This window comes from Camelus bactrianus, chromosome 15, assembly GCF_048773025.1.
Source record: "Camelus bactrianus isolate YW-2024 breed Bactrian camel chromosome 15, ASM4877302v1, whole genome shotgun sequence".
Classification (NCBI taxonomy): Eukaryota; Metazoa; Chordata; class Mammalia; order Artiodactyla; family Camelidae; genus Camelus; species Camelus bactrianus.
The window spans coordinates 67,422,793-67,448,907 of NC_133553.1; the positions used below are offsets into that span (position 1 = coordinate 67,422,793).

The following is a 26,115-nucleotide window of genomic DNA, read 5'->3' on the forward strand; positions in this document are numbered from 1 at the left end:
TAGAAGGGGAGGGAAGAGCCTGAAGCCTGGAGGGAACCCACATAGGGAAGTCACGGGAGCCAAGGGGGAATCAGGGTAAGGAGTGATGCTGGCTGTACCCAGTGCCAGAGACTGGGACAGAGCGGCCTCCAGACTGACCAAGGCCATCAGCAGGGCCAAAGCCAAGGAGCCAAGGAGAAGGAAGAAGACAGTAGAAGGCAGCGGGAGGGGCTGGGGGAGGAGGAGGGGCCCTGGGACGGAAGTTGAGAGAGTCTGTAAGACCGAGTGTCCCAGTGTTTCTCAACCTTTTTTTGTATTCGCCCCACCCCAACCGCCTAGAAAATTTTAATTTAAATTAACCTTGTTAAATTAGAATTTAATTTATTTCTAATGAGAGCAATGAAATACTAAAGAATTAGATTTTGTCAGGTAGGGTTGAGCTTTGGCGTGCCACGAACCATTGTAATACTGTAAACATTTTTTGCTCTGCTAAGAACCAGTGTTTGCCTCCTTGGGGCTAACATTGCCCCAGCTGAGAACACATGGGGACCAAGTGCCAGCTGTGCCCAGGACGGGGGCCACCATGACACCCAGAACCTGGAGCTGCCCCCTCACGGCCTGGGCTCCTTCCTCACCCACCAACCTCGCTCATCTCCGTATTTACTCTATAGAGCGAGAAGGAGCAGGTATCCCCAAGCTTCTGCCCTCCAATCTCTCCCTTAAAAAGAGGCCATTGGGTGACTAGCAAATCCCTGCAGGCCTGCAAGAAAGAATGGACTCCCAGCCTCCTGGCTGGGCCCAATCCATGTCTGGAAGTGAGGGCAGTGAGCCCTTCCTCCGTGCTAAACCAACAGTTCGCAGCTCCATCTCATTCCGCTGCGATTTGAACCCTCAGGAGACGGGAATTATTATTATCCCTCCTTCACAGAGGAAGGTAGTGAGGTTTAGAGGGGCAGATAGCTTGCAAGGGTCAGACCGTGCAGGTAGCCGAGTGTGGACTCCAGCCCAGGCCTGCCTGACCCTCCAGTCGGAGGGCTTACGCACTTTGCCCTGTTCCCGCCCATTTTCTCAGCCACTTCCGCCCCCTTCCTCCATCTTCCAGGGACTCTGTTGATTTCCACTTGAGGACATAAGTCTGGAAGCAAGTCTACTGGTGTGAGACATACCTGGGGACAGCCGCAGAGCCTAGGACATCTACCCAGGGCTGGTAAGGGAGGGGAGGACATCTCAGATGACCAGGGCCCAGACTGGGCTGCTGTGGCTTAATGCCTCTGCGGGGCTCGTGGCTCCCTCGGGCAAGTGCCCTTCCTGTCCAAGGTGGGCATGTGGAGAGAAGGGACGTTGAGAAGGTGCTCGCCAAGGCCCAGCAGGGAGACGGCGCCATCTCCCCACCTGGGCGAGCTCTGCCTTCAGAGCCCCCTGGCGTGGTTACCAGGACCAGATGCTCCATGAGGGCCTCTCACTGGCACCTCACGGCCTTAGAGACACAACTGTCGCCAGAGACAACACACCCAGCTTCTAATCTCTGAGCACGGCTCCCCAGAGCCCTGGGCTCTGTAGACCCTACAATGAAGGTGAGACGCTGTAGATCACGGTGTTTCTGAAACAAGTATCCCTGTAAGACACAAAGGGGCCTGGGATTACCCTGGAAGGGTCCCACTGTAACCCAAGTGGACCCCAAACTGACAGTGACAGGAAAGCGGTGACTGGAAGAGGTTAAATGGCCGAACCCAATTCCAGGCAGAGCTGAGAAAGGAGGAGCGTGAGGGCCAGCGCCGGGCCGGAAGCGGTGGAGGAGAGCCGCTCAGGCCTCGTCTCTCAGCTCCTTTCTCCACCCCAGCCTCCTTTGACCTTCCCTCCAGCTCACCCTGCCATTTTGCAGCTCACTTTTGAGGTCTGAGCAGTGAGCCTCTGACCTCAAGGGTCTGGCTGTGGGCCAACAAGCCCACCTTGGCCCGGACAGCTATGCTGGGGGCTCCTTCAGGCAAACTGCAACAGGAGAGGTGCTTGGGGCCTGTGTGGGGCCTGTCACTCCCACCAAAGAATGGGAAGAATTTCCCTCAGCTGACAGGCTGTGTGATCTATGCTGAGAAGCCAGAGGTCTCAGAAGTTTCCAGAACCCAAGAATCAGCGAAGCCAAGTGGGTCTGGGCCTTCTTGGAATAACAGGAGAAAATGATGGGAGGAAGGGAACAACCCCTGACAGACACTCGGGCCCTAAGAGGGGTGCAGGTCTACACCAGCATCAAAGGGGATGGGGGAGGGGACCCTTGAACACAAGTATTTCATTTGTTGCAGGAGTGTTTGCTTTATTGAGTTAGGAGATTAACAGTGAAAATCTCAAATCCGCAAGGAATTTTCCCCGGCGGTGCTTTTCTAGGGGTTATTAGTTTGGGGGATGTTTCAGGCCCTTGGAAAAGGAATCACCCCTGGACGGATTTAAATCGCCTTTTGAGCTCCACTGAGCCTTGCCCCTGTGTGCACGCTGGGAACTGTGTGTGCGGGCGTCATTCTGATGTGATCAATGCTGGTAGGTCAGGCTGTTAATAAGATAGATTTTTATTAAGTCTGTCTCTTTAGCATTCCCGGGAGGGGAATGCAGCTGGCTGTTTGCTGATACTGACCTTGCCTGAAGGGAGGGTTGGGTCCGGTGGGGTGGGGCGGACCCCCTCACTACCGGCAACCAATTTACCCAGAATTCCACCTTCTGTCAACCTTGAAGGTGCCTGGCTGCAGGGGAGGAAGGGAAGGAGACTGATCTGAGCTGGAACTCGGCCAAGTGTGGAGGGCCCTTTGGGATCACTCGAAAATAACCAAAGCTTAGAGCCTTCCATGGGCTCTGAAAGCAAACTCCAAATCCAGGCTGCCTCCGATCTCAACTCAGAGCAGACCAAAAGCATGAACTTGCTGGAATGTTCTTTTCCTATGAGACACATATGTCCTAAATACATCCCTGCAATGACCAGGAAAGGGCAGAAAGAGAGGCAGGAGAAATAGGTCAGCTTAGTCGGGTCAGACCAGATCAGCGCGTTTTCAAGAGCCCTGAATGGTTCTCTGCACATAGGCAGGGATGCTTTCTCGCTCTGTGCAGGATGGAGGAGACAGCCGGAACTCTGTCTCAGCCCTGAAACCGCTCCTGTTCACAGTCCTGCAGAGTGCTCGCCCACCACCATTTGCCCTCTTAGCCTGGGGCAGAAGGCATCCTAGCCCTCTGGTCTCACCTCTCACCCGGGATCACCCTTGTGGGGCCAGAGCTGCCCTTTCTATGTAGAAAGCAGAACAGAGAGCTGAGAATTCTTAGCACAGAAGTCCACAAACCTCACTCATTCATGCAACTACTCTTTACTAAGGGTTTAATGTCTGTAAGCCCAGAGCCAGGTGCTTAGAGATACCAAAAACATGTCAGAATCCATTCCTGCTCACTTGGGTCTCAGTCTAATAGGGCACAGAGGTGATAACCAGACATTTGTTGATGGGGATGCTGAAAAATCACAGCATAGGGGGACCTATCCCAGACAGGAGGGCTCACGGAAGGCGTCCAGGAAGAAGAGGGGTTCACACAGACACCTGAAGAATGGCTCAAAGTCAGGCAGGAGAGGGTATGGAAGGGGGAAGGGGCCCCTAGAGCAGAAGAAACAGACATAGAGGAAGGGGCGGAAGTTCCTGCAGCTGGACCACAGAGGGAGTGGCTGATCTTTGCAGGTCCTACGCAGACCATGTTGTGGAGTTTGAGCTTGATGCTGAGAGCTTTGGAGACCACTGAGGGGTTTGGAGTGAGAGATGGACAGGACCATCTGCTTGGGAGAGATCACTCGGGTTTCATTGTGAAGAATGTACAAAAGGAGACAATACTGGGCCAGTTAGGAGGCTGGTCCAGGTGAAAGGTGATGAGATTTTGAGCCAAGATGTTGACAGTGGAAATAGGGAGAAGGGGTAGATTTGAGACAGCTTTTTTTTTTTCAAACATGTACATGTATATATTTTTTTTTCCTTTTAAATATTCTTTATTATTTAGAGCAGTTTTAGATCCACAGCAAAACTGAGCAGAAGGGACGGAGTTCCCATGTGCCCTTACACATGCACAGCCTCTCCCATTATCTGCATCCTCCACCAGAGTGGTACTTTTGTCACTACTGATGAGCCTACACTGACATCATTGTCACCCAAAGTCCATAGTTTATTAGGGTTCACATTTGGTGGTGTGCTTTCTGTGGGTTTGGACAATTGTGTAATGACACGTATCCACCATCATAGTACCATACAGAATAGTTTCACTGCCCTAAAAACTCTGTGCTCTGCCTGTTCACCCCTCTTTCCTCCCTGACCCCTGGCAACCACTGGTCCTGGATTTGAGTCGCATCTTACCAGGTGGGATTGACAGGACTTAATGACAGAGGGCACGTGGGGAAGGATAGCCAGGGAGATGCCCCATTTCCCAGCTTGAGCAAGTGGGTACCTCATGGAATCCATTTAGGAAACACAAGAGGAGTAGTAAGGTTCTGTTGTGTTGGATATTTCATTTTGTTCTGTTTAGGGGGGAGGTTGATGATGAGTTCCATTTTGAACATACTATGTTTGAGAAAACTCCAAGTAGGGGTGTCCAGCCGGTCACTATGTAGACATAGAGGTCTGGAGCTGAGTGGAGAGCCATTGGACAAGGATAAGGTTGCCCCCAAGGTCTGTGAAGTGAGGGGAGCGCCCAGGCCAGAGCCCCCAGGAACACCAACTGCCCATTTGCGGGATGAGCAGAGGAAGCGGGACCCACGATGGAGACTGAGGAGCAGCCAGAGAGGTAGGAGGGGGTTGAGAAGAGTTTTGTGTCCAGGAAACCAGAGGCAGGAGACATTCAAGATGGGGAGAGTGGCCAAGAAGTGGGGGAAGAACTGAAGAGTACCCACAGGATGGAGGGACGCAGCAGTCTTGGGGGAGGGACAGGGACAGACGGTGGAGACGAGCATCAGGAGGACAAAGGTGGGTTCCTTTGGACAGTTCTCAGGCGCTTGCCTGTGAAGGTAGGAGTCTGTCAAGGCAAATATGGGTCAAGGGAGGCTTTTGATTTTTGTCTGAGCATACTGAACGCTGAGAGAAAGGGGCCAGACAAAAGACCGTGGTTTAAAAATGCAAGAAGCAGAGAGGGGAGGGAGAGTGCAGTTTGAGGGCTCCCCCAGCCAGGAAGGCCCACCCCTCTCCCCTGCGCCAGGCCTGGATGAGCAGAGGGCAGGGCAGTTACAGCGAGGTTTGGGGGCTCCTAGCCTGGGCTCAAAGAGTCCTGGGCTGATGATTTCCAGACTGGTCTCTCGTTTGAAGAGAGAGGAGAGTAGAAGAGCTGACTTGGGGGAGTTGCAAGCGGTCCTGAGGCCGGGAAGCAGCTCCAGGCCCTGGCCGTCCCGTCTTACTGTAGTGGAATCATGCAAGGAGACTTCCGGTCAGATCAAAGATCTTACGGCTGTTTGACTTTGACTCGATGCTTACCTGTGGGTCTGAATGATCATGCTATTCGCCATTATCAAGCTGCTCTGACACCCAATGTCTAACATGGTCTTTCCTTCTCTCTCCACTAGTCAGACACTGATACCTGATGCTTATGCTGCACAAGCTGGAAAAAGTGGTTTTTTTTCTTCCAGTTTTATTGAGACGTAATTGACATAAAGCACTGTATAGGTTTAAGGTGTTCGGCGTAATGATTTGGCTTATCTATGTCATGAAATGATTATCACAATAGGGTTAGTGAACATCCATCATCTCATAGATACAAAATTAAAGAAATAGAGGGAAAACATTTTTTTTTCTTGTGATGAGAATTCTTAGGATTTACTCTCTTAACAACTTTCGGATATAACACACAGCAGCGTTACTTACTCTGATCGTGGTTACGTTGTATCCCAGTACATCTATACCTTATAACGGAAGTGTGTCCCTTTTGACTGCCTTCGTCCAATTTCCGGCCCCCCCACCCCCTGCCTCTGGCAACCACAAATCCGATCCTTCTTACTATCAGTCTGCCTGTTTGGTTTTGAAGTATGAAGGACCTACAACACTGTGTCAGTTCCTGTTGCACACTACAGCGATTCAATATTTGTCTGCGTTTCACAATGATCACCACGATAAGTCTAGTCACCAGTTGTCACCATACAAAGTTACTATGCAGTTTTTGACTGTATTCCCCACACTCTGCATTTCACAGCTGTGACGCATTTATTTTGCAGCTGGAAGTTTGCATCTCTTGACCTCCCTCACCTATTTCTCTCTTCCTTCCACCCCCACCTCCTTTGACAACCACCTATTTGTTCTCTGTATCTGTGATTCTGTTGCTGTTTTGTTATGTCTGTTCATTTGTTTTGTTTTTAGGTTCCATATGTAAGTGAAATCATACAATATTTTTCTTTCTCTGACTTACCTCACTTAGCATAAAACCCTCTAAGTCCATCCATGTTGTTGCAAGTGGCAAAATTTCTTTTTGTGGCTGAGTAATATTCCATTGTGTATGTGTATGTGTGTATATATATATATATATTCCATTGTCTAAACATACCACTTCTTCTTTATCCAGTCATCTGTTGATGGACATTTAGGTTGCTTCCATATCTTGGCTATTGTAAATAATGCTGCAATGAATATAGTGGTGAGGGGCATATATCCTTTCTAATCAGTGTTTTTATTTTCTTCGGCTATATACCAGGAGGTAAAAAGTGATTTTATATGAATCAGAACCTGGACCAAGTCCCAGGGAGAGGTTCCCCCAGGCCTCAGAGGCCCTGATTCCAGTGGAAGCGCTATCCTGTGGATCCAGGACAGCTTCGGAACATTTGTCTTATCCACCACACCTTTCTTCTTTTCATTCGAAAAACCTTTTAGGGGACGTTGTGTTAGGTCCTGTGGGAGAATTAAAAAGAGTAAAGTATGAACCTGTTCTTGAAATGCTTACCATCTGGTGCAGATGTCTGCAAACTTTTCTGTTAAGGGCCAGCTAGCAAATATTTTAGGCTCTTTGCCCATACCTCTTCCTTTTCCTGTTTATTCTTCTTTTTCACAACCCTTTAAAAATTTTAAGATCACTAACTAGCTAGCCATACAAAAACAAGCTGTGGTGCACTTTTAACTCTCAGAGGGTGGTTTTTCCACCCCTGATCTAGTGTAAAAGGCAGACGTGTGCTCATACACATAGATCACTAAAAACCAGGGCAGTGCATGTGAAGTGATGAGAACGTGGCGCTCATGTCAGAAGACTTGCCCTCAAAACCCGTTTTGACCACGAAAAGCTCCTCATCTTCAAAGGGTCTCCTTACCTACACAATGAGAGAGGTAGCAGACCTACTTTGTGGATGGTTATGAGGATTTGAGAAGAAAGACTTTCGATCACAGGGAGTTAGTCAACCACAGAAGGCTGTGGGGTTCATTCCAGAACAGTCTAAGACAGAGGTCTGCGCCTGTCTGGTCCCGGTCCCAGGCAGATCTCATTTGCAGAGATGGGGGATCTCTTATCCTGAGTCTGTTAAACATTTGAATCACTTTGTTAATAAGCCGCATTTTGATCCTATAACTTTCTGATGTTAACTAGAACATTTCCTGTATGGTTGCCTATAAGGAGAGAATGCAAGGACTAAAAGACAAGAATAACCAACCTCTATAACTGTTATAAATTGTATTTTATATTGTGAATTAAATAAATTGGCCTTTGGGTTTATATATCAGCCTTATGAACTTGGTTAGTGTTAGTCAGTATCCCTGGACCTAATCATCTCTGGGACAATAAAAAGACAAATTTCAGAGTCTAGTCTGGGGTTGGATAACCTAAGAGGCTTGGGGGGCCTTTCTGGTTTCACGTTACTTCTAAGAAATGAGTATTTTAGAGTCCCCAAATTTATTACAAACAGGCCTGAGGCAGAGAGCAAAAACTTGGTGTCTTGATGCTTTGTAAGTAATACATGGATGTCAAGTCTCTTAGGATGACGGATGATGTGGAGGGGATGAGAGCATTACAGAATAAAAGTCAGCGAAGCGTTACAGAATAAAAGTCAGCAAGGCCACACAGATGAAGAATTCCCACAAGGGGGGTGTGTACTTTACAACTTTTCTATGAGGAAACTTCATCTAAGAAACAAATTCATGCAATTATAAGTCTTAAAGCAACTGTTTAGAGGCAACACAACTTTAACGTTAAAGGTTGCATTCTATAGGAGATTACATTTTTAAAAAGCTTTAAAATCAGGGTGTCCTAAGGGGAACTTTTACAAACAAATTAGCCAGGACATAATTTAATGATAATGACATGCAGAATAAGTACAGAAAGAAAGGACCTTGGCTCTAATTGCTATGTATGTATGTATGTGTATATGTGTTTGTGTGTGTGTGTGTGTGTGTGTGTATTCCAGACTTTAGTGTTATCTAACCACATATAATGGTCTGCTCATTGCTTTGGCTTCTCAAAGACCTATGTCTTCCTTTTAAAAAGTATTTTTTAATTAAAAAAAAATTTAACACCTTTATTGTGGCATGATTCCTGTGTAGTAAACTACACATATTTCAGGTGAACAATTTGATGAGTTTTGATAGACGTATACACCAGTGAGACCAGCACCACAATTGAGATAGCTAACATTTCCATCACTCCATCACTGTGCCAAGAGGCACAGATTTTGAATTCCCAATTTATCGCTTCCCACCCTCTTTACCCGCTGGTAACCATAAGTTTGTTCTCTATGTCTGTGAGTCTGTTTCCGTTTTGTAGGTAAGTCCATTTGTGTCCTTTCTTTTTTTAGATTCCACAGCTAAGTGATAGTGTATGATATTTTTCTTTCTCTTTCTGACTTAAAAACTTCACTTAGAATGACAATCTCCAGGTCCATCCATGTTGCTGCAAATGGCATTCTTTTATTCTTTTTTATGGCTGAGTAGTATTCCATTGTATGTGTATACCACATGTTCTTTATCCAGTCATCTGTAGATGAACATCCAGGTTGTTTCCATGTCTTGGCTATTGTAAATAGTGCTGAACATTGGGGTGCAGGTGTCTTTTTGAATTACAGCTGAGGTTCTGATGTCATTAGTCTGGGGTCAGCCTGGATGCTGAAATTGTTTAAGGTCCCCAGATGACCCTACTGTAGCTAAGGCTGAGAGCCACTGGTACATATGCTGGCCAGGGCAGCATCAGTGGGAGTTATAACTTGCTTCCATCTGAGGGTGGAACTAGAGTTCAAGTCTCTGTCTTCAGCCTTTTCTAGATCCTTAAAGGACACCCACCCTCTCCAACATCCTGTGGTTTGGCGGCGCCTAGTAACTTGCCCCATGGTGCTTTCTACCACTCTTGGTATTAACTGAAAAGCAACTTCCTCTAATCGTATCAATGACCGAGTTACTAGTTACAGAGAAGGCCTCAGTTCTAGATCCCCTTTGCATGACTGAGAACTGCTTTCTGTGACATGTGACTCTTTGAGGTCCCATTCAGCTCCATCCCAGCCGGGAGGGGCCCCTGGCGCCTGCCCCTGGCCTGGACAAAAATCTCTGAGAGTCCTTTTCCAGCCCAGAGATTTTCTTTCCATTTGACCTGCTTCTCCAACTCTAATTCCCCACTTTCGAAGCCATCTGTGGTATAAAGGTCACTTTGCAATGAGTTGCTTGGGATTACACATTAACCATCTTATCAGGCTTCCAGGAGTTTTTAAGCCTGGCTTTGGTCAGAGGCTTTTTAAAGAGCTCATTCCTTTATACATTCTGAAAAGTGGTTAAACGTTTTATTACGGAAAATTCAAAGTGATACTGTTGCGGAAAAATGTGTCACAGCTCGGTGTTACAGCTCAGTTGTGCCAACAACATGGATCTGGGTGAGAAACTAAACAGCACTTAGAGAGTTGAGGAAATCAGGTTTATTACGCCAGCAGGCCCAAAAGAGTTAACACTCCAAGCTCTGGACCCTGTGTATAGGTTTACACAGGCCTTTATAGGCTGCCAGTTTTACACTTTGCAACATCATATGCAAATAAAGTACAACAGAAGTTGACCAACCAGGAACAAGCTTTGTAGAAATAGACCAATCAGGAGTGAGCTCCATGCAAATGAAGTACTACAAATGGACCAATCAGGAGTGAGAGTAATAACCAATCAGAAGTGAGCTCAGGGAACCAATAGAATTCTAGGTGTAAGTTAGCCGCTTTAGAGGCAAAAAGTGAGATAGAGCCTCTGGGCCAGGGAACCGGACGGTGCTAAGAGGAGAGCAGTGGCCCTGCCTAGGGGTCTTGCTGGTCTTTTTATGGGGCTTCCCACCTCATTACATAGTAGAATGACCTCCCCACAACATACCCATCACCCAGCTTCAGCGGTTACCAGCTAACTCATAGCCAAAGTTGTGCATCATTTCAACACACTGCTCCAGACACACACACTGGATTCGGCTGACACAAACCCAGACACCACGTGAATCCATCTATAAATATGTCAGTAGGTGATTCTAAAAGATAAGCCCCTGGAAACCAACGTTCTACTTTCTGTCTGTATAATTTTAACTACTCTAAATGCCTCATATAAGTGGAATCATATAGTATTTGTCTTTTCATAACTGGCTTGTTTCACTTTGCATAGTGTCCTCCAGGTTCCTCCATGTTGTTAGCTGTATCAGAATTCCCTTTCTTTTTAAGGCTCAGTAATATTCCTCTATGCATATGTACCACATTTTGTCCATCCATTCATCCACTGGTAGACAGCTGGGTGCTTCCACATTTTAGTTACTATGAGTAATACCCCTGTGAACATGGATGTACAAAAATACCTTTAAGACACTGTTTTCAATTCTTTTGGGTGAAGGCCTTTTTCTTTCTAATACAAGCACAATATTATTGTCACATCTGAAAAAAATGATCATAATTCTTTATTTTCCTCTAATTATCCAGGCAGTATCCATATTTCCCAGATCATCTCATATTTTTTGTTATTTTTATTTTTATTATTATTATTTTTTACTTGATTTGAATATGTGAGTCTCAATTCATTTTCTTGAGCAATGGTTTGAATTTATTTGCCACCCTAAAGCATTGAGTCCTGACTTCATGGAAATGTACACAACATGAAACATTCAGATAGTAATTTTGCAAAAATTAGTAAAATTTATCCATCATTATATTGTTTAAACAACCACATTAATTCTCAATGTAGAGATAGTGGCCAATTGAAGATGACTTGAGGAATTAATCTATTTACAGCGCCTTATTGCTGCATTTCCTGAAATTTTTACAAGCAATATTTTGTTTGCTTTTAGCCATTGTAGCCTTCTGCTTCAAATGAGAGCTTACCTCCTATGGTTGGAATAGTTTATTGAGAAGGAATTACACAAAGAAAGCTTAAAATATGAGGAAGACTGACATAAAGATGATGTGAATGATTGTGTCACCATGCCTGAGATAAAATAATTCTTTATTTTCCACTAATTGTCCAGGCAGTATCCATATGTCCCAGATCATCTCATATTTTTTAATGTAACTGGTTCACACATTGCATTTGGGAGATATATCTATTACATCATTTTTAATCTAGAGGTTCCTCCTCCTTTATCTTTCCCTTGCAATTGCAGCTATTGCTAGAGAAATTGCATCATTTGTCCTGTATGGTTTTCCACATTCTGAATTGTGTTACTTGCATCCCTGTGGTGCTGTGTAACACGTTCCTCTGCTCCTGTCTTCCCTGGGAGGTGATAGTTGGGTCCAGGCTTGCTTGATTACTGTCTGACTTTTTCACAAGACTAATTCATAGATGATGGTGTCTGCTGCCATCAGAAGGCAGCTCCTGCCCGGCTGATCTCCGCGTGTGTGTTTGTGATGTTACTAGACTCTGATGATCATTGCTTAGATCATTCTGAGTATTTTAAAACACACTTAAACCCCACAGTTGCTGAGCTCTCTTTTTCCTAGTCATTTCCTCGCAGCCAGACTTCACCCCAAGTAATCAGAAAGGCCTCACTGCCCTCAAGCAGGATAGTCTGGGCAGGGGACCATCAGGAAACAGTGCTCTCTGTCCTCAAGAAGCTCTATGTCTATTTGTGGAAGCAGGTATTTACCAAAACATTTGGAAAACACAATTGACTACAATTAACTGTTATTTTAGACCCTGAGCCCCAGAAGTCAGGAACTTTACCCGGAGCAGTCTGTAGCAGAGTTTCCTGGATCCCACCCAGACATTCTGATGTAAGTTGGTCTAGGGCATGACCTTAGGCTCATCAAGATTTTAAAAGTATCTGAGGTATTTTTGTGTGCAGCCAAGTTTAAGAGTCATCGTCCGAGGATAGTGGTTCTTAGAGTGTGGCCCCTGGCTGGGCAGCACTGGCATCACCTGGGAACTTGATAAAAGTATCCAAATTCTTGGCACTCCCTCCCTTCCACCCCAGACCCATGGAATCAGAAACGCTGGGGTAGGACCCAGTAATCTGTATTTTCACAAGCCTTCTGGGTGACGCTGATGCCTGCCTAAGTTTGGGAGCCTGATCCTAGGTGTTTGTTCTAGGAGGATAAGTGGGGTAAGTAGGAGAGCCTATGCAGGGAAGTGGCACTCTTGCCGGGCGATGGAGAAAGAAGGGTCAGATCTAGAAAACAAACAGAAAAGAGGACATTCTATAGTGAGTGTGGAACCACGATCCTGGCGACCTTCAGACCTGCAGCGACAGCATGCCTGGGGGCTTGTTAGGGATGCAGAATCTTGCCCTGTCCCAGACCTGCTGAATCAGAATCTGCACTTTAACAAGCTCCCCAGGTGATCTGTAGGCACATGAAAGTTGGAGAGATGCTGGTGTAAGTACGTACCGTAGTCATACAATCAGAGAAATGAACGCATGGAATGGCCACACTAGGAAGGAGGCTCCAGGAATTCCCCCACCCTTTCAGCTGGTGTTCTCGGAGCCATCCTAAGGGAGAGAGGCCATGTCCTCTCTTTTATAAAAAGAATGGGACCCATGTGCACAGAGCTGTTTGCCTGCACTGGGACCCCAGACAGGCCAGACTATCCCTGAGCCACACGGTTCTCTGTGGCTACAGAGCAGAGGCTCATCAAGTCTCAGGGCACAAATAACCTGGGGGTTCCATGGCCAGGCCACCCTCCTGGCGGGGTGACCATCCAGGCATCAGTATTTTTAAAAACCCCCCCGGGCAATTCTAATAGACTCTGAAGCTGAAAACCATGACTGCAGATCTCGGGTCCTGCACGTTTCCATGTTCCACTCCAGGTGACAGGGAGCTTAATGTCCAGCTGTAGCCATTAAAAGCACAAAATTAAGCGCCTTGTCTTGGGCATCCTGTGTCAATACCTGGATTCCCAAGATAGTTGCAAGGAAGACAGAAGAGGTAGCCCTAGTGAAGCTGTCGAGTTTCCTGGAATTTAATAAATCAAGTTCTCACAGGATGCTAGTAGCAGGGGTCTGATTTGGGACTGCCTTGTATCTGGAAACAGGTAAGTTTGCTTTTCTGCAGACTGTGCTTAGGTGGGTTGATGCCCTGGGCTGTTTGTGTATGGAGCTAATGTTTTGTGGCTGCTTATAACAGTACAAATAGTTGAAGTCCTGGGAAGTGAGGAGGACTGATCGTCCTCGCTATCTGGGGTTACTAGAAGGATGCTGCAATGAGGTGTGAACTCTCACCTTTTCAGGTGGAGTTGCATTTGTAAGGCAGGGAGCTGAAGGATGGATGCATGGGAGAGAACTGCCTGCAAGTCCACCCAGGATGCTTGTGAGACACTGTGGAAAGCAATCAACCCAAATGGCCCCATGCACTGGGACACATCACAACTTTGGGTGGATGGGGTGAGGCTGTGGAGCAGCAAAAGGGTCCTTAATGGCAAGGAGACAGTGTAATTTATCTTGTGTGTTTTTAGAGGAAAAGGGGGGCAATTTGAGTGATTAAATAGGAGAAAGACTCTCAAGGAGAAGAATGAGCTGCTTCTGACCAAAACATTTGGACCTGTCCATTCATCTCTTCCTTGCAAACCCTTATTTTAATACAACTTTTAGAAAACCTTTGTGTTGATAGCATACGGACTTGGATCTATTGTAACTTAAACCGTGTTCTCCCAAATATATTTGCCTGGTAAAAAAAAACACCAACTACATCTTGGTGAGTTTCTGAGGCAAATAGATGCTTAACTCCATGTTTTAGGTTTTTACCTTCCAGGCCTCCTCTAATCAAACCTCCCTATCCTGGGTCCATCCAGGCCCCCAAGGCCCCATCAGGCTCCTGGTTAACTGATCTCAAGTAAATGTATTGAATCAGGACGTTAAACACTGATAATGCAAAATACTCACACGATTGTGTAAAGAGGAAATCTGACAAAGGAAAAGGCGTTCAACCTCACTCGTAATCAAAAGAATGCAAATATGATATAATTTTCCAATGACCAAATGAACAGAGGCGAAAAAGAATGACTAGTTTGAGAGACTTCGAGAAAGGCGAGGTCTCCTGTCCACTGGTGCAAGTATGAATTGGCACCATTTTTCTGGAGAACAGTTTGACAATGTGCATCATACACTCAATAATGTGCAGACACAGCAGTTCAACTTCTGAGAATTAATTGTAACGAAATTTATCAAGCAGAGGCCAGAGATTTTCAAACCAGCCTTGTTTGTAATAAAGGGTGTAATTAAAGAATATATAGGGGGGAGGGTATAGCTCACGTTGTGGAGCACATGCTTAGCATGCACGAGGACCTGGGTTCAAGCCCCAGTACCTCCTCTATTGTAAATAATGCTGCTATGAACATTGGGGTGCAGGTGTCATCCTGTAGTAGGGTTCCTTCTGGATATAAGCCCAGTACCTCCTCTAAAAATAAATAAACCTAATTACTCCCTCCCACCAAAATAAAATAATAAAATAATAAATAAATAAAAATATTTTAAAAGAATATAAATAAAGAAATAATCTAAATGATCACCAACTAAGGATCATTCATATCAATGATGGTGGTCCACTCATACAGTGGAATACTAAAGAGTCTTTAAAATGATATGAATATTTACAGACATGAAAGGATATCCATTAGATATGGTGTCATTGGTGTAAAATTGTGTGTCTGTTGCGTGCGCGGGTATGTCTGTACACACAGATCTACAACGGAAGTCATTGGAATATCACTTGTGTTGTCTTCTGGTTGGGAGCACTTTGAATGCCTTTACGTTCTCATTTTCTTGTTTCTAAAGTTACAAAAGCCATATTCATTATTTTCACATCAATAGTTGACACTAGCAAAGTGTGCGCTGTGTGCCAGGTGCTTCTCTAATTGCTATGAACTATGATTACTCCTGAAGGAAACAAGGGTGCTGAGAGATTGGGTAACTTGCCCAAGGTCTACAGCTAGTAAATGGTAGCACTGAGATTCAAAGCCTAGTGGTCTGGCCCCACGGGCTGCGCCCTTACTACACTAATTAACTCAAGTAGAGTGAGAGTCTCTTAACCCGTACCCCCACCAACGACCCCACCCCTCCCCTCAGAAGTAAACATTTAAATCCACTTGACAGGGATCCTTCCAAAATTTATGCCGGGCATTGTCAGACCCATGTGCAAACACACAAACGCATGCATGTGTGTGTTTTTCTTTTTTACATAAAATGAGGTGTTACTGTGCATCCTGTTAGTACACATAGTTCACCCTCGTGCTTTTTTACCACTGAGGGGTGTTCTGCAGCATGAATGGATGGAACTGATGTGACCATGCCCCCTCCTACTGAAAACTGATGGTTCCCAGTTCTTCATCTGAACGGACAAAGCTGCAGTGAGCGTCTCCTGGTACACACAGTACAGTGTGCAGATGTGGAATGCTATTCCTGTAACAATTTCTGAGAAAATCGAACTGCTGGGTCAAAAGACACGTATGCCAAAACTGAAAAAGACTCCCCAGTTCCCCACTCCAAGAAGGCTGTGTGGCTACACTGTATACACACATATGTTTCATATACATACATACAGTCTTTGAGTGCCCATATATGTACTGTTCATTGTTTCTAAGAACAGTTTAGAGTATTAGCTTTTTAAACTTACATAATTATCTAAGGAATAAAGCCAACCACAAAATAAGAATCAACAGAATTCAGTAATCCAATCATAAAGGAGAGTCAAATGTGCTCACATATGTTCAAGAAATCAATCATCTTAGTTATAAATAATAAGTAGTTCATTTGTGTCCTTTTTTTTTTAGATTCTACATATAAGCGATACCATATGGCATTTTTCTTTCTCTTTCTGGCTTACTTCACTTAGAATGACGATCGCCAGGTCCATCCATGTTGTTGCAAATGGCATTATTTTATTCTTTTTATGGCTGAGTAGTATTCCATTGTATAAATATACCTCATCTTCTTTATCCAGTTATCTATTGATGGACATTTGGGTTGTTTCCATGTAAATGTCAGTCCACTGATACCCTGTTGGTTGCAAATATTTTCTGTATGTGTTGCACTTCTTTGAATTTCATTTATGTCTTACTGTTATAGAGAGATTTTAGCTTAGTTTATTTATGTAACAAAATGTGCCCATTTTTTTCCTTTATGGCTTTACATCTTGTTTAGGAATTCTTTCTCCACAACCAAGAATATAAGAATACTCTTTTCTCTTCTAGTATATTTATATTTTGTTTATAGATTTTAACATTGTTATTTATTTATTTTGATTGTGGTAAAAAATATATAACATAAGCTTTACCATCTGAACCATCTGTACGTGCACAGCACGGTAGCACTGATACATTCACACTGTTGTGTAACCATCACTATCATCCATCTCCTGAACTCTTTCATCCTGCAAAATGGAAACTCTATACTCATTAAGCAATAACTCCCCTTCCCTGCTCCCCTGAGCCCCTGGCAAACACCATTCTACTTTCCGTCTCTATGAATTGGACTCCTCTAAGTCCCTCATATAAGTGGAATCTTATCACAGTTTTTGTCCTTTTGTGACTGGTTTATTTCACTTAGCATAATGTCTTCAAGTTTCATCCGTATTGTAGCATGCGTCAATATTTCCTCTTTTTTTAAGTCTCAGCAATATTCCATTACAGATTTATTTTTGTATTTGGCCTTTAATCCGTATAGAATCTAACAGTGTTTGATGCAAAGCAGGGACTTAAGTTTTTTATTTTTAGGTTGGTCATCTTTAAAACAAAACCCAGACTCCCATGGGGGCTCAGGTCTGTTTCTGGACTTTTGTGTTATTGATCCCTTTGTCTGTAACTGGACTGGAATTACACTGCTTTAATTACTGAAGGTTTTCAGTAAGTTTTTATAGCTGCTAAAATCATGTTCCATCCCCATTCCTGTTCTTTTTTAGACTTTCCCCAACCATTCTCAGACATTTACTATTTCAGAGGAACTTTAGAATTACATGGTCACAGCCCAAAAATACTCCCTTGCGATTTTGACTGGGCTACCTTGAAGTCACCCATTAATTTGAGGTTGACATCTTATAAAGCTGAGCTGCTCGCTAACAGATCTCCAACCAGGAGACCTTGCTTCCCGGTGGCTCTCCAGGCTGTCCCGTGCTGCCCCCTACAGGGCTATCCGAGGACTTCCCACTTGCCCTGCCACCCTAGCCTGTGATTCCAAGGCTTCTAGAAGGGACAGATTCCTATACATCCTTGATTTAATTTGTGAATGAAAATACTGCAACCATATCAGTAAACAAAGAATGCTGAAACCAAGTCATCAGCGGCTGCCGCCCTCCCCCAGTAAGGACAGGCCTGCAGCCCAGCCTCTGCAGCCACTCACAATGGTGCCCTCTGAGCACCATCAGTCTTATTCTGAGACTCAGAATAAGAAAGGACGGAATGCTGGCCCTAGATAGCCAGATGCTTGTCAAAGGAATGAATTCAATGAACCCAAATGTTTGCTTCCTCCCGTACACAGAAAAGCACTAAATTCTTTAACTTGAGATGCCTGGTTTTCTTTAGATAACAAGCAATCTTTTATTGTTCCAACCACCTGGTCTTTGTTGTAAAGCTCCTATATTTCCTAGCTCCTCCCCTACCTCTTCAGAGCTGTCCCTCAGAGTGATCTGAGAGGCTGTCACCCCAGCCCAAGTCCTCCTGCCAAATAAAACATAACTCTTAACTTTTAGGCTGCGCATTTATTTCAGTTGACAAATTCTTTCCTTCCCCAAATGACATTTGGATTTTAACCTGTCGACTGAAATAAAATGCACAACCTAAAACTTGAGGTTTTATTCGATGGACATTTCTGAGGACTCAAACCCTTCAAACCCAGGATGACAGCCTCTCAGATCGCCCGGAGGGACCGCTCCGAAGAGGTAGAGGAGGAGCCAGGATATATAGGAGTTTTTACAACAAAGACCAGGTAGTTGGAACATCAAAAGATTACTGTTAATTAAAGAAAACCAGATAGCTCTGGATTTTAGTGCTTTTCTATGTATGGGAAGGCACAAAGGTCAGGGCTGATTGAAATCACTCCTTTGATGAGCACCTGGCTATCGAGGGCCAGCCTCCTGTGCGTCCCATCCTGAGTCCCCGCAGGGGGCACTGCTGGGGGTGGCTGCAGAGGCAGGGCTGCCTGCTTGTCTGCATCCTGAGTTGGCTGATGACTTGATGGCCCAGCATTCTTTGTTTACTGATACGGGCGCGCAGTATTTTTCGTTCATAACCTGAACTTTCAGAGCCAAAATCCAGAGTGGGCCTTGCAGAAACCTCAGGCCCTGCAGTAGACCCGTGGGGAAATACTCCCCTGCTCCCAGCAAACTACACCCCTAAGGCCGACGCTGAACACACGTGTGACCAGTTGACAGGTGACTAGGGTCCAGCTGACAATTTTCTTAATAGCTCTACTATTACAGGATACCATAAATTTCCCTTGTTTTAAGTGTATAATTAAATGATTTGCGCAACCAGCCCAAATCCAATTTTGGAACACTTCCACCACCCCAAAAGTACCCCTCATGCCTATTAGGGTCCTTCTCTGATGCCACTTTGTCTTGAGCATGAAAGCATCGGGAGGAGTGGGGGACAGAGTGAGGGAGTCCCTAGGAGATCCTCTGCCAGTAAGTCTAGAATCAATGCCCCAACAATGTGCATAACACAACTTGTGAGCCAGCACCCCTCTCCTGAGGAGACCTAGCTGGGGGCTCCTCCTGAGGACACTGGCCATGCTGAGCCCCATCCCCACCCTTCCAGGTGGATAAAGTTTGAAGAAAAGGTGGAGGAAGGAGGCGAACGCTGGAGCAAGCCCCACGTGTCCACACTGTCCCTGCACAGCCTCTTTGAGCTCCGGACCTGCCTGCAGACGGGGACGGTGCTGCTGGATTTGGACAGCGGCTCCTTACCGCAGATCATAGGTGAGGTGGGGACCACTGTGACCCCCTCAAACTAGGGCAGCATCCCCCCCTCCCTCACCCCATCTCATGCCCACCCTTGGTCTGTGTGACATGCCCACCTCTGATGCCCACCTGATTCTGCAGAGACCAAGCTTTGGATCTGAAGCTCCCAAGGCAGTGTCACAAGTTTCAGTTCCATGTAGGGAAGGAAAGACCAGCCTCTGAAATGCAGCCAGCAATATAGCCCAAGGGAGACATGGTTGGATGGGGTTTGTAGCATGGTTGCAGACATCTGTTGCCATGGCAACCTGTTTCTCATCAGAGTAAATGGAACATCATTCATCTTTAGGAAACTAGCTCTCATTTGATGGAGTGGCAAAGGGAGGCAGTGGCTTGCCTTATCATCCTTAAAACTTCTTGCGAATTTTGTTCCAGCACATTCAGTTTTGCCAGAACTATTTTGCCCAAAATACTTTTCTAAAAAGAATCACGTTAGGACTAAACCCATTTACCATAGTACTTTCATGCTTCTTAGGGTACTTTCATGTGTGCAATTTCATTTACTTTCCACAATGTTACTGATAGAAAGAGCAGAGACTCCTGCACCCACACAGGCACCCACATGCACCAACACCCACAGATATGCTCACACCCTTTTACACACGAGGAGGCTGAGGGTGCATGACTGATCCAAATTTCCAGTTTGTGGCAAAGGTAGAACTATTTCTATATCCTCTGCCTCTTTTAGCTCGCTTTTGATCCCACTAATAGCAGATGAAACTGAAGACCCCCACATCCCTGGTCATGCTGTCCCACGTGGACGAGGTGTGTTTGTTTCCCACTTAGATGATGTCATTGAGAAGCAAATTGAGGACGGCCTCCTTCGGCCAGAGCTCCGCGAGAGGGTCAGCTACGTCCTCCTGAGGAAACACCGTCACCAAACCAAGAAGCCCATCCACCGCTCCTTGGCCGACATCGGAAAGTCGGTCTCCTCCACCACCAGTGAGTAGGGCTGTTCGCTGCTGGCTTGTTCTGTGCGCGCATCTCGAATCAGCGTCCCTCCACCCTTGCTGTCCCAGAGCTGAGATGCCCAGACGCTAGCCCTGCTGGCCCCGTCAGATAAGTGCAGTAATCTGTACAAAGCTGCTAAACAAAGAGCCTTGAGGAATCTCTTTAGACGAGTTATTTAGAAAGTGTGTATTTAGCAAGTGGTAATGACGGCGGCAGGGACTTCCAGGCACTGTCTGAATGCTCCCCGTGTGTTAACTCACTTCGTCCTCACGGTAATCCCGTGACTAGGGGCTGCTCTCATCATCCCCATTTTACAGACGAGGAGGCTGAGGCTCAGAGAGGTTGAGCTACTTGTGGAAGGTCACGTGGCCAGTAGGTTGTGGAATCAGGGCTGAACTTCGGTAGTCTACAACGCCTAGGGCCTGTTTCATCAATTGTGTCTCTCACTTTCAACAGTACAAATATTTCCTCTGATCATGTTCAGACTATTCATTTGCTTCACACACACAAGAAAAAAAAACCTTGAAAAACAAGAACCAAAACCAAAACCACCAAAACATCCTTTCTTCCTGGAAGGGGAAGGCATGTCTTGCCGCCCATTTTTATTTAGGTGAAAGGATTGTAGACGTGGACTGCGCTAGTGCACGAAGCGGAGCCACGCCGGCGAGTCTACCGAAGCCAAATCCCTCTGTCCCTCCTCCCAGATCGCAGCCCAGCGCGGAGCCCGGCGGCGGGCCCGAGCCTGCATCGCTCCACCGAGGACCTGAGGATGCGGCAAAGCGCGCATTACGGACACCTGTGTGAGTGTCTTCTCTGCGGCTGCGCGGCAGCTCCGTTCTGGCTGGGGGCCGCCCTGCAGGCTGACCTGACTCTCGCAGACTTTCATAGCAGAGGAGGGAAAGCTCAGGCTCTGTCTAGAATTCTCAGGCATCAGGAGAAATCTGATTTTTCCCCTAAACCGGGGCTGCCCTCAGGTTATTAACAAATTACTACCGTAATTTTCTAAATAATCACTCCAAAAAAAAAAAAATGCAGCTCTAAATCAAGTCCTGTCATAATCAATATGCAAGCCTAGGTGCTAAACATTTTTAACCTAGCTTACGCCTTTGTTTTCACCAAACTGATCATTAGTCCTGTTTTTGTTAAAAGACTTCTAGAAACAGAGTTAAAAACAGTTCTTTCCCCCAGGACAGTCAGAGAACGTTCCCCTCCGGGATGACAGTCTCATGCCCCCGAGACAGTGGGGCTCTGGCCAAGCCGCAGCCCCTGAGTGCTGGGAGTAGGTGGGCTGCGTGGTCACAGACTCGGCCTTTTCAGGGACGAACAGACCCGTGAGCTGTGAGGCAAAGGAGAGAGGAAACTTGGGAAACGAAAAGGAAAAGCAGTGGGAAGGAGTAGTTCCCTTTTACTAATATGCCAGGATATAAGCAAGACATCCCAGGGCTGTGGTCCTGATCAGGCCTGAAGAATGCATGGCAGGAGGGCAGGTGGGGAGTGTGGCCGACATGACCTCTGCCGGGTTTGCTGCAGACTTTTCTCTGTTCTTAGTGACCCCAGGATGCTCTCAATCTCCCCTGGTCTTGGTTATTCCACAGAGGGACGCCAGCAGTCAGCAGGCAGGGACTGGCTTTGGGACGAGCCTTCTGCTCTGTTATTCACTATATATGCAGTGCCAATGCTGTGTGGGGACCCAGATTGAGTAAGGGATTACAGCTTTGTGTGCTATGTCGCCCCACCCCAAGGTGGCGCCTGGGAAGGCTCAGCGAGGACTAGACTTGCTCCTGAGTCTTGCGAGAATAAATAGGAGATTTCCAGTAGCATGGGGAGTAAGAGGGTGTTCTTTACAACAAAGGAAACAAACAGCAGGTGAGGAGAAGGCGCTGTGAAGGGTGTCCCATATTCTGAAATATACATTCATAATTCTGGGAAATACATCGATTCAGCTCACCAGGAATGTATTCTAAGGGAAGGAAGGTCCAATCAAAGAGGGCCTATGTGTCCTGCAAAAGGATCCAGCCTTTATTTTGAGGGTGGTGGGGACCCCTGAGAAGTTTTAAGCAGCGGGGTACCATGCCCAGACTTTTATTTGAGAAATAAACTAAAAGGGGCCAAACGACTGGAAAAGAAATGTTGCAGAAAAACATGTTACAGCTTAGTATTATAGCTCGGTGTTACAGCTCAGCTGTGACAGAAACCTAGATCCCTGGTGAGAGGCCAAGTGGCACTTGGAGAGATGAAGAACTCACGTTTATTACACCAGCTGGCCCAGACGAGTTAACACTTCAAGTTCTGGACCCTAGCTGTAGGTTTACACAGGCCTTTTATAGGCTGTCAGTTTTACACTTTGCAACATTGTATGCAAATCAGGCATAACAGAAGTTGACCAACCAGGAACAAGCTTTGTAGAACTAGACCAATCAGGAGCTAGAGAAGTAGCCAATCAGGAATGAGCTCCATGCAATTGAAGTACTACAAATGGGCCAATCAGAAGTTAGGGAAGTGGACCAATCAGAAGTGAGAGTAATAACCAATCAGGAGTGAAGGAAATAACCAATCAGAAATGAGCTCAGGAAACCAATAGAATTTTAGGTGTAACTTAGCCGCTTTAGAGGTAGAAAGTGAGGTAGAGCTTCCCAGCCAGGGAACCTGATGTTGCTGGGAGAAGAGCAGCAGCCCTGCCTAGGGGTCCTGCCGGTCTTTTTATGGGGCTTCCCGCCTCAAAGAGATGAAGCCCACATTCGGGCAGTGAGAGCAAGAATGGAGAGAGGAGGGCCCTGTTGGGATTCAGTGACTGGTGGGGAGTGGGAGGTGAGGAAGAGGGTGGAGTCGAGGCTGCTCTTATGGGCTCGAAAGCCAGTGGATGAGGGAGGAGGCATTGGGTCTGCAGAGGGGGTCATCTGATGGAAGACAATGAGTTTCATTTCCCAGTATGTTGACTTTGAGGTGCCAGGTGGGGCTCTCAGAGGTGTCTGGAGCTCAGGAGAGACATCTGGACTGAAGACTCAACCTGGGCCTCCTCAGCCCAAATGTGGATGGGGAAGTGGGTGTGATTGACCAAGGAGGAGGCAGGGAGGTTGCTGGAGGGTTTGAGAACAAAGCAAGGCCCTGAGGAGGGCCCATCAGGAGAGGCTCCTGGGTGGAAATTAGAAGAGGGGAGCCGAGGGAGAGCATAGGTCTGGAAGTGAGGGGACACCACAGGCCACAGAAGGCCAAGGAATAATAGGTGTGAGGGTGTGCACTGGGTCTGGCCACTGGTGGGAAATGACAGCTCAACTTCTTCTGCCTTAATGGAGAAGGGAACTGTCCGCAGTTCAAATAGTTCATCAGCACTGCCCCCCCCCGGGGGCCCACCTTCCTTCCCTCTGCCAGCCGCATCCCCAGCCAGCTTTAAAGACTCGCATGAGTCATAGAGGACACAGCTGAAACTGCTCTCTCCCCATCAAAGTCCAAGCTTAGGGACACCTGGCTCCTCACCTGGTAGTGTGGCTGTGTCCCTCCGCATCTCCAGGGCCTGGTGCAGAGCAGACTGCTTGGTCTCTGCCCAAGAAGGTGGGGCGGGGCTCTGGGACTGGGGCGCAACAGATTGAGGAGTGAGAAGGAAGCCGTAGAACCTGGGCTCCAGCAACTCTCTTAAGAAAGCTGCCATCGAGGTGGGGAGAGTGTAGCTTAAGTGGTAGAGCACATGCTCAGTATCCAAGAGGTCCCAGGTTCAATCCCTGGTACCGCCTCCAAGCGGACATCAATGAAGAAAATGAATTACCTTCCCCTCAGAAAACAAACAATACAAGAAAGCTGCCATTGAAAGGAAGGGAAAGGAGGATGTTAGCTCAAAGGGGCTGCAAGATTAGGGGAGAGGGTTTTGCTTTGGTTGTGAAGCTGGGAAAAGCCTCTTAGAGACCGAGAGAAAAGGACCCGTGAGACCTGGTTTCTCCTGATGCACCTTCTTTTCTTTCCCTCCTAGGTCACGCCCAGAGCAGAAGCATGAATGATATTTCTCACACCCCAAATACAGACCAGGTAGTAAAGCCCTGCACTTGGCCAGGGCAGGACGAAGCCTTTGGTTGCAGGGGAAGGGAGCCCCTGCAGGCATAACTCCATTCTCATGAAAAAGTGGGAGTCCCCAGGAAGGGCCCGGGTGGGGCTCTGGGCTGCCTTGGTGACTCTGCCCTGTCCATCACTTGGGTGCCGGCTCTGTGCCAGACCCTCTGTGCCAGGACAGGGAGATGTGATCAGATGAGATGCTGGCTATCCATGAACTTGGGATTTATGGGAGAGAGAAGACCACCACACAGTCTCACCTCCTCCATGACCCACGAGCACTTTTAATGATGAAGTGGGAACGTGGGCTGATAGAGGAAAGCAGTGGGGCCTCCCTGTGGGGGCAACAATGATTGTGAGTCAGCTGGACTGCCCAGCAGGGTATCTGCTCGTCTGGTGCAAGATCAAGCCAGTTCTTGTCTCCCACTGATGAGCTCAGAATCCTACAAACAGGCTGAGTCCACGTTCTAAGGCCCACAGCCCGGGAACCCCATGACTGTGCCCCAAGGGGAGCCCACAGGAGGCTGTCCTCACTTCCAAACACTGCACATTTCAGGGGCAGAGGGTCCCATGGTCCCCTTGCCTGTGCCCCCAGGAGTAGGAAGAAAGGTGATAAAGGAAACCTGAAATTTGGCATAGATGCCTCAGGAGCTCAGGTGACCTCCAGGCCTTCAAGGCACTCCCTAATCGTGGAAGGCAGAACGGAAGTGTTCCTTCACAGGAGCATCAGCCAACATTTCAGGTCCACACACTGCGCGCACGGCACCGTGCAGGGCCTTCTCTGTGCAGCACGACGGGACAGTTAGCACCTCCTCCCCGCAGTTAACAGGCTTAATGCAGGTACATAACTAGCCCAAGTTCCTGGGGCTGGAGGATGCCAGAACCATGATTGGTCCAGAAGGTCTGACTCTAGATCCCCTAACTTGGGAGTGAGTTAGGAATGAGTGAGTATTCTGGGATGTTATTTTGAGAAGAACCCCACATTACTATAGTCACGTGCACAGACAGTGGAGCCATGATGACAAAGCATTTACTGGTAAAAGTCTCTCACGGCCTATTTCGGTGACTGTCTGAGTGGCGCTAAGAAGGGTCCTACTGCTCTCCGCAGGCACTGCCGCCTTTGACTTAGGGACCGGGGCCCAACACCAGGCACCAGCGTCCAGCTCGCCTGACTGGTTGGGAGATGCTGCTCCTCAGTATTTGCAGCGGCAGTGGCTTGTTGTGGGGACAATTTTGTACAACAGGGGTGTTCTTTTAGGTGTATCTTTCTTCATCACTCCACATCGGCCCTGGGCAGCGAGTTCCCAGGGAGCAGAGCATGGATTCAGACGTGTGGCTGGGTGCTGTGGCTCCGCAGAGCTGCGCCAAAGTCCCCTGGGTTCAGGCAGTGGGGTCAGCAGGGCCCTGGTGGGACAAGCCCACATCCAGATTGTTGCCAAGCTAGGGTGGCCAGAAGGCCAGCAGGGCCCATTTCTGGGATGCCTCCACCCTGGCCTCCTTACTGGGGTCACAACCTGCAAGGGAGGACCAAGGCCCCGTTTCACTCCTCTCTGCTCCTGGAATATAAGGGGGCTGCCTGGGCCACTCAGAGCATTGGCTGTTTTCAAAGCCTTATTCTCCAGGGCACTCCTGCCAGCCACCTCTCCTCCTGCCCCCCGGACCTGCTCCCTGCCTGATGCCCGGGGACACGGAGTTGGCAGGGGGACTGTGCAGCCCTCCATCCTGAGGAACCTGCTTATGAATCAGCTGACTGCACCTGGGACAAAGGGACTCCATGAGCTGTGGGGACTCTGGGCTTCCCATTAACTCGT

General features: G+C 47.1%; 1 protein-coding gene across 3 annotated transcripts in view; it reads left to right on the forward strand.

The window, feature by feature from the left end:
- SLC4A5 (solute carrier family 4 member 5) overlaps positions 1-26,115 on the forward strand; it is a 79,050-nt gene that overhangs the window by 13,895 nt on the left and 39,040 nt on the right. For all 3 annotated transcript variants that reach the window (XM_074341345.1, XM_074341346.1, XM_074341347.1), the window contains 4 exons: positions 19,116-19,276; positions 20,102-20,257; positions 20,971-21,066; positions 24,228-24,283. In XM_074341345.1, coding sequence (XP_074197446.1) covers positions 19,116-19,276; positions 20,102-20,257; positions 20,971-21,066; positions 24,228-24,283 — 469 coding nt within the window. The remainder of the gene's footprint in view (positions 1-19,115; positions 19,277-20,101; positions 20,258-20,970; positions 21,067-24,227; positions 24,284-26,115) is intronic.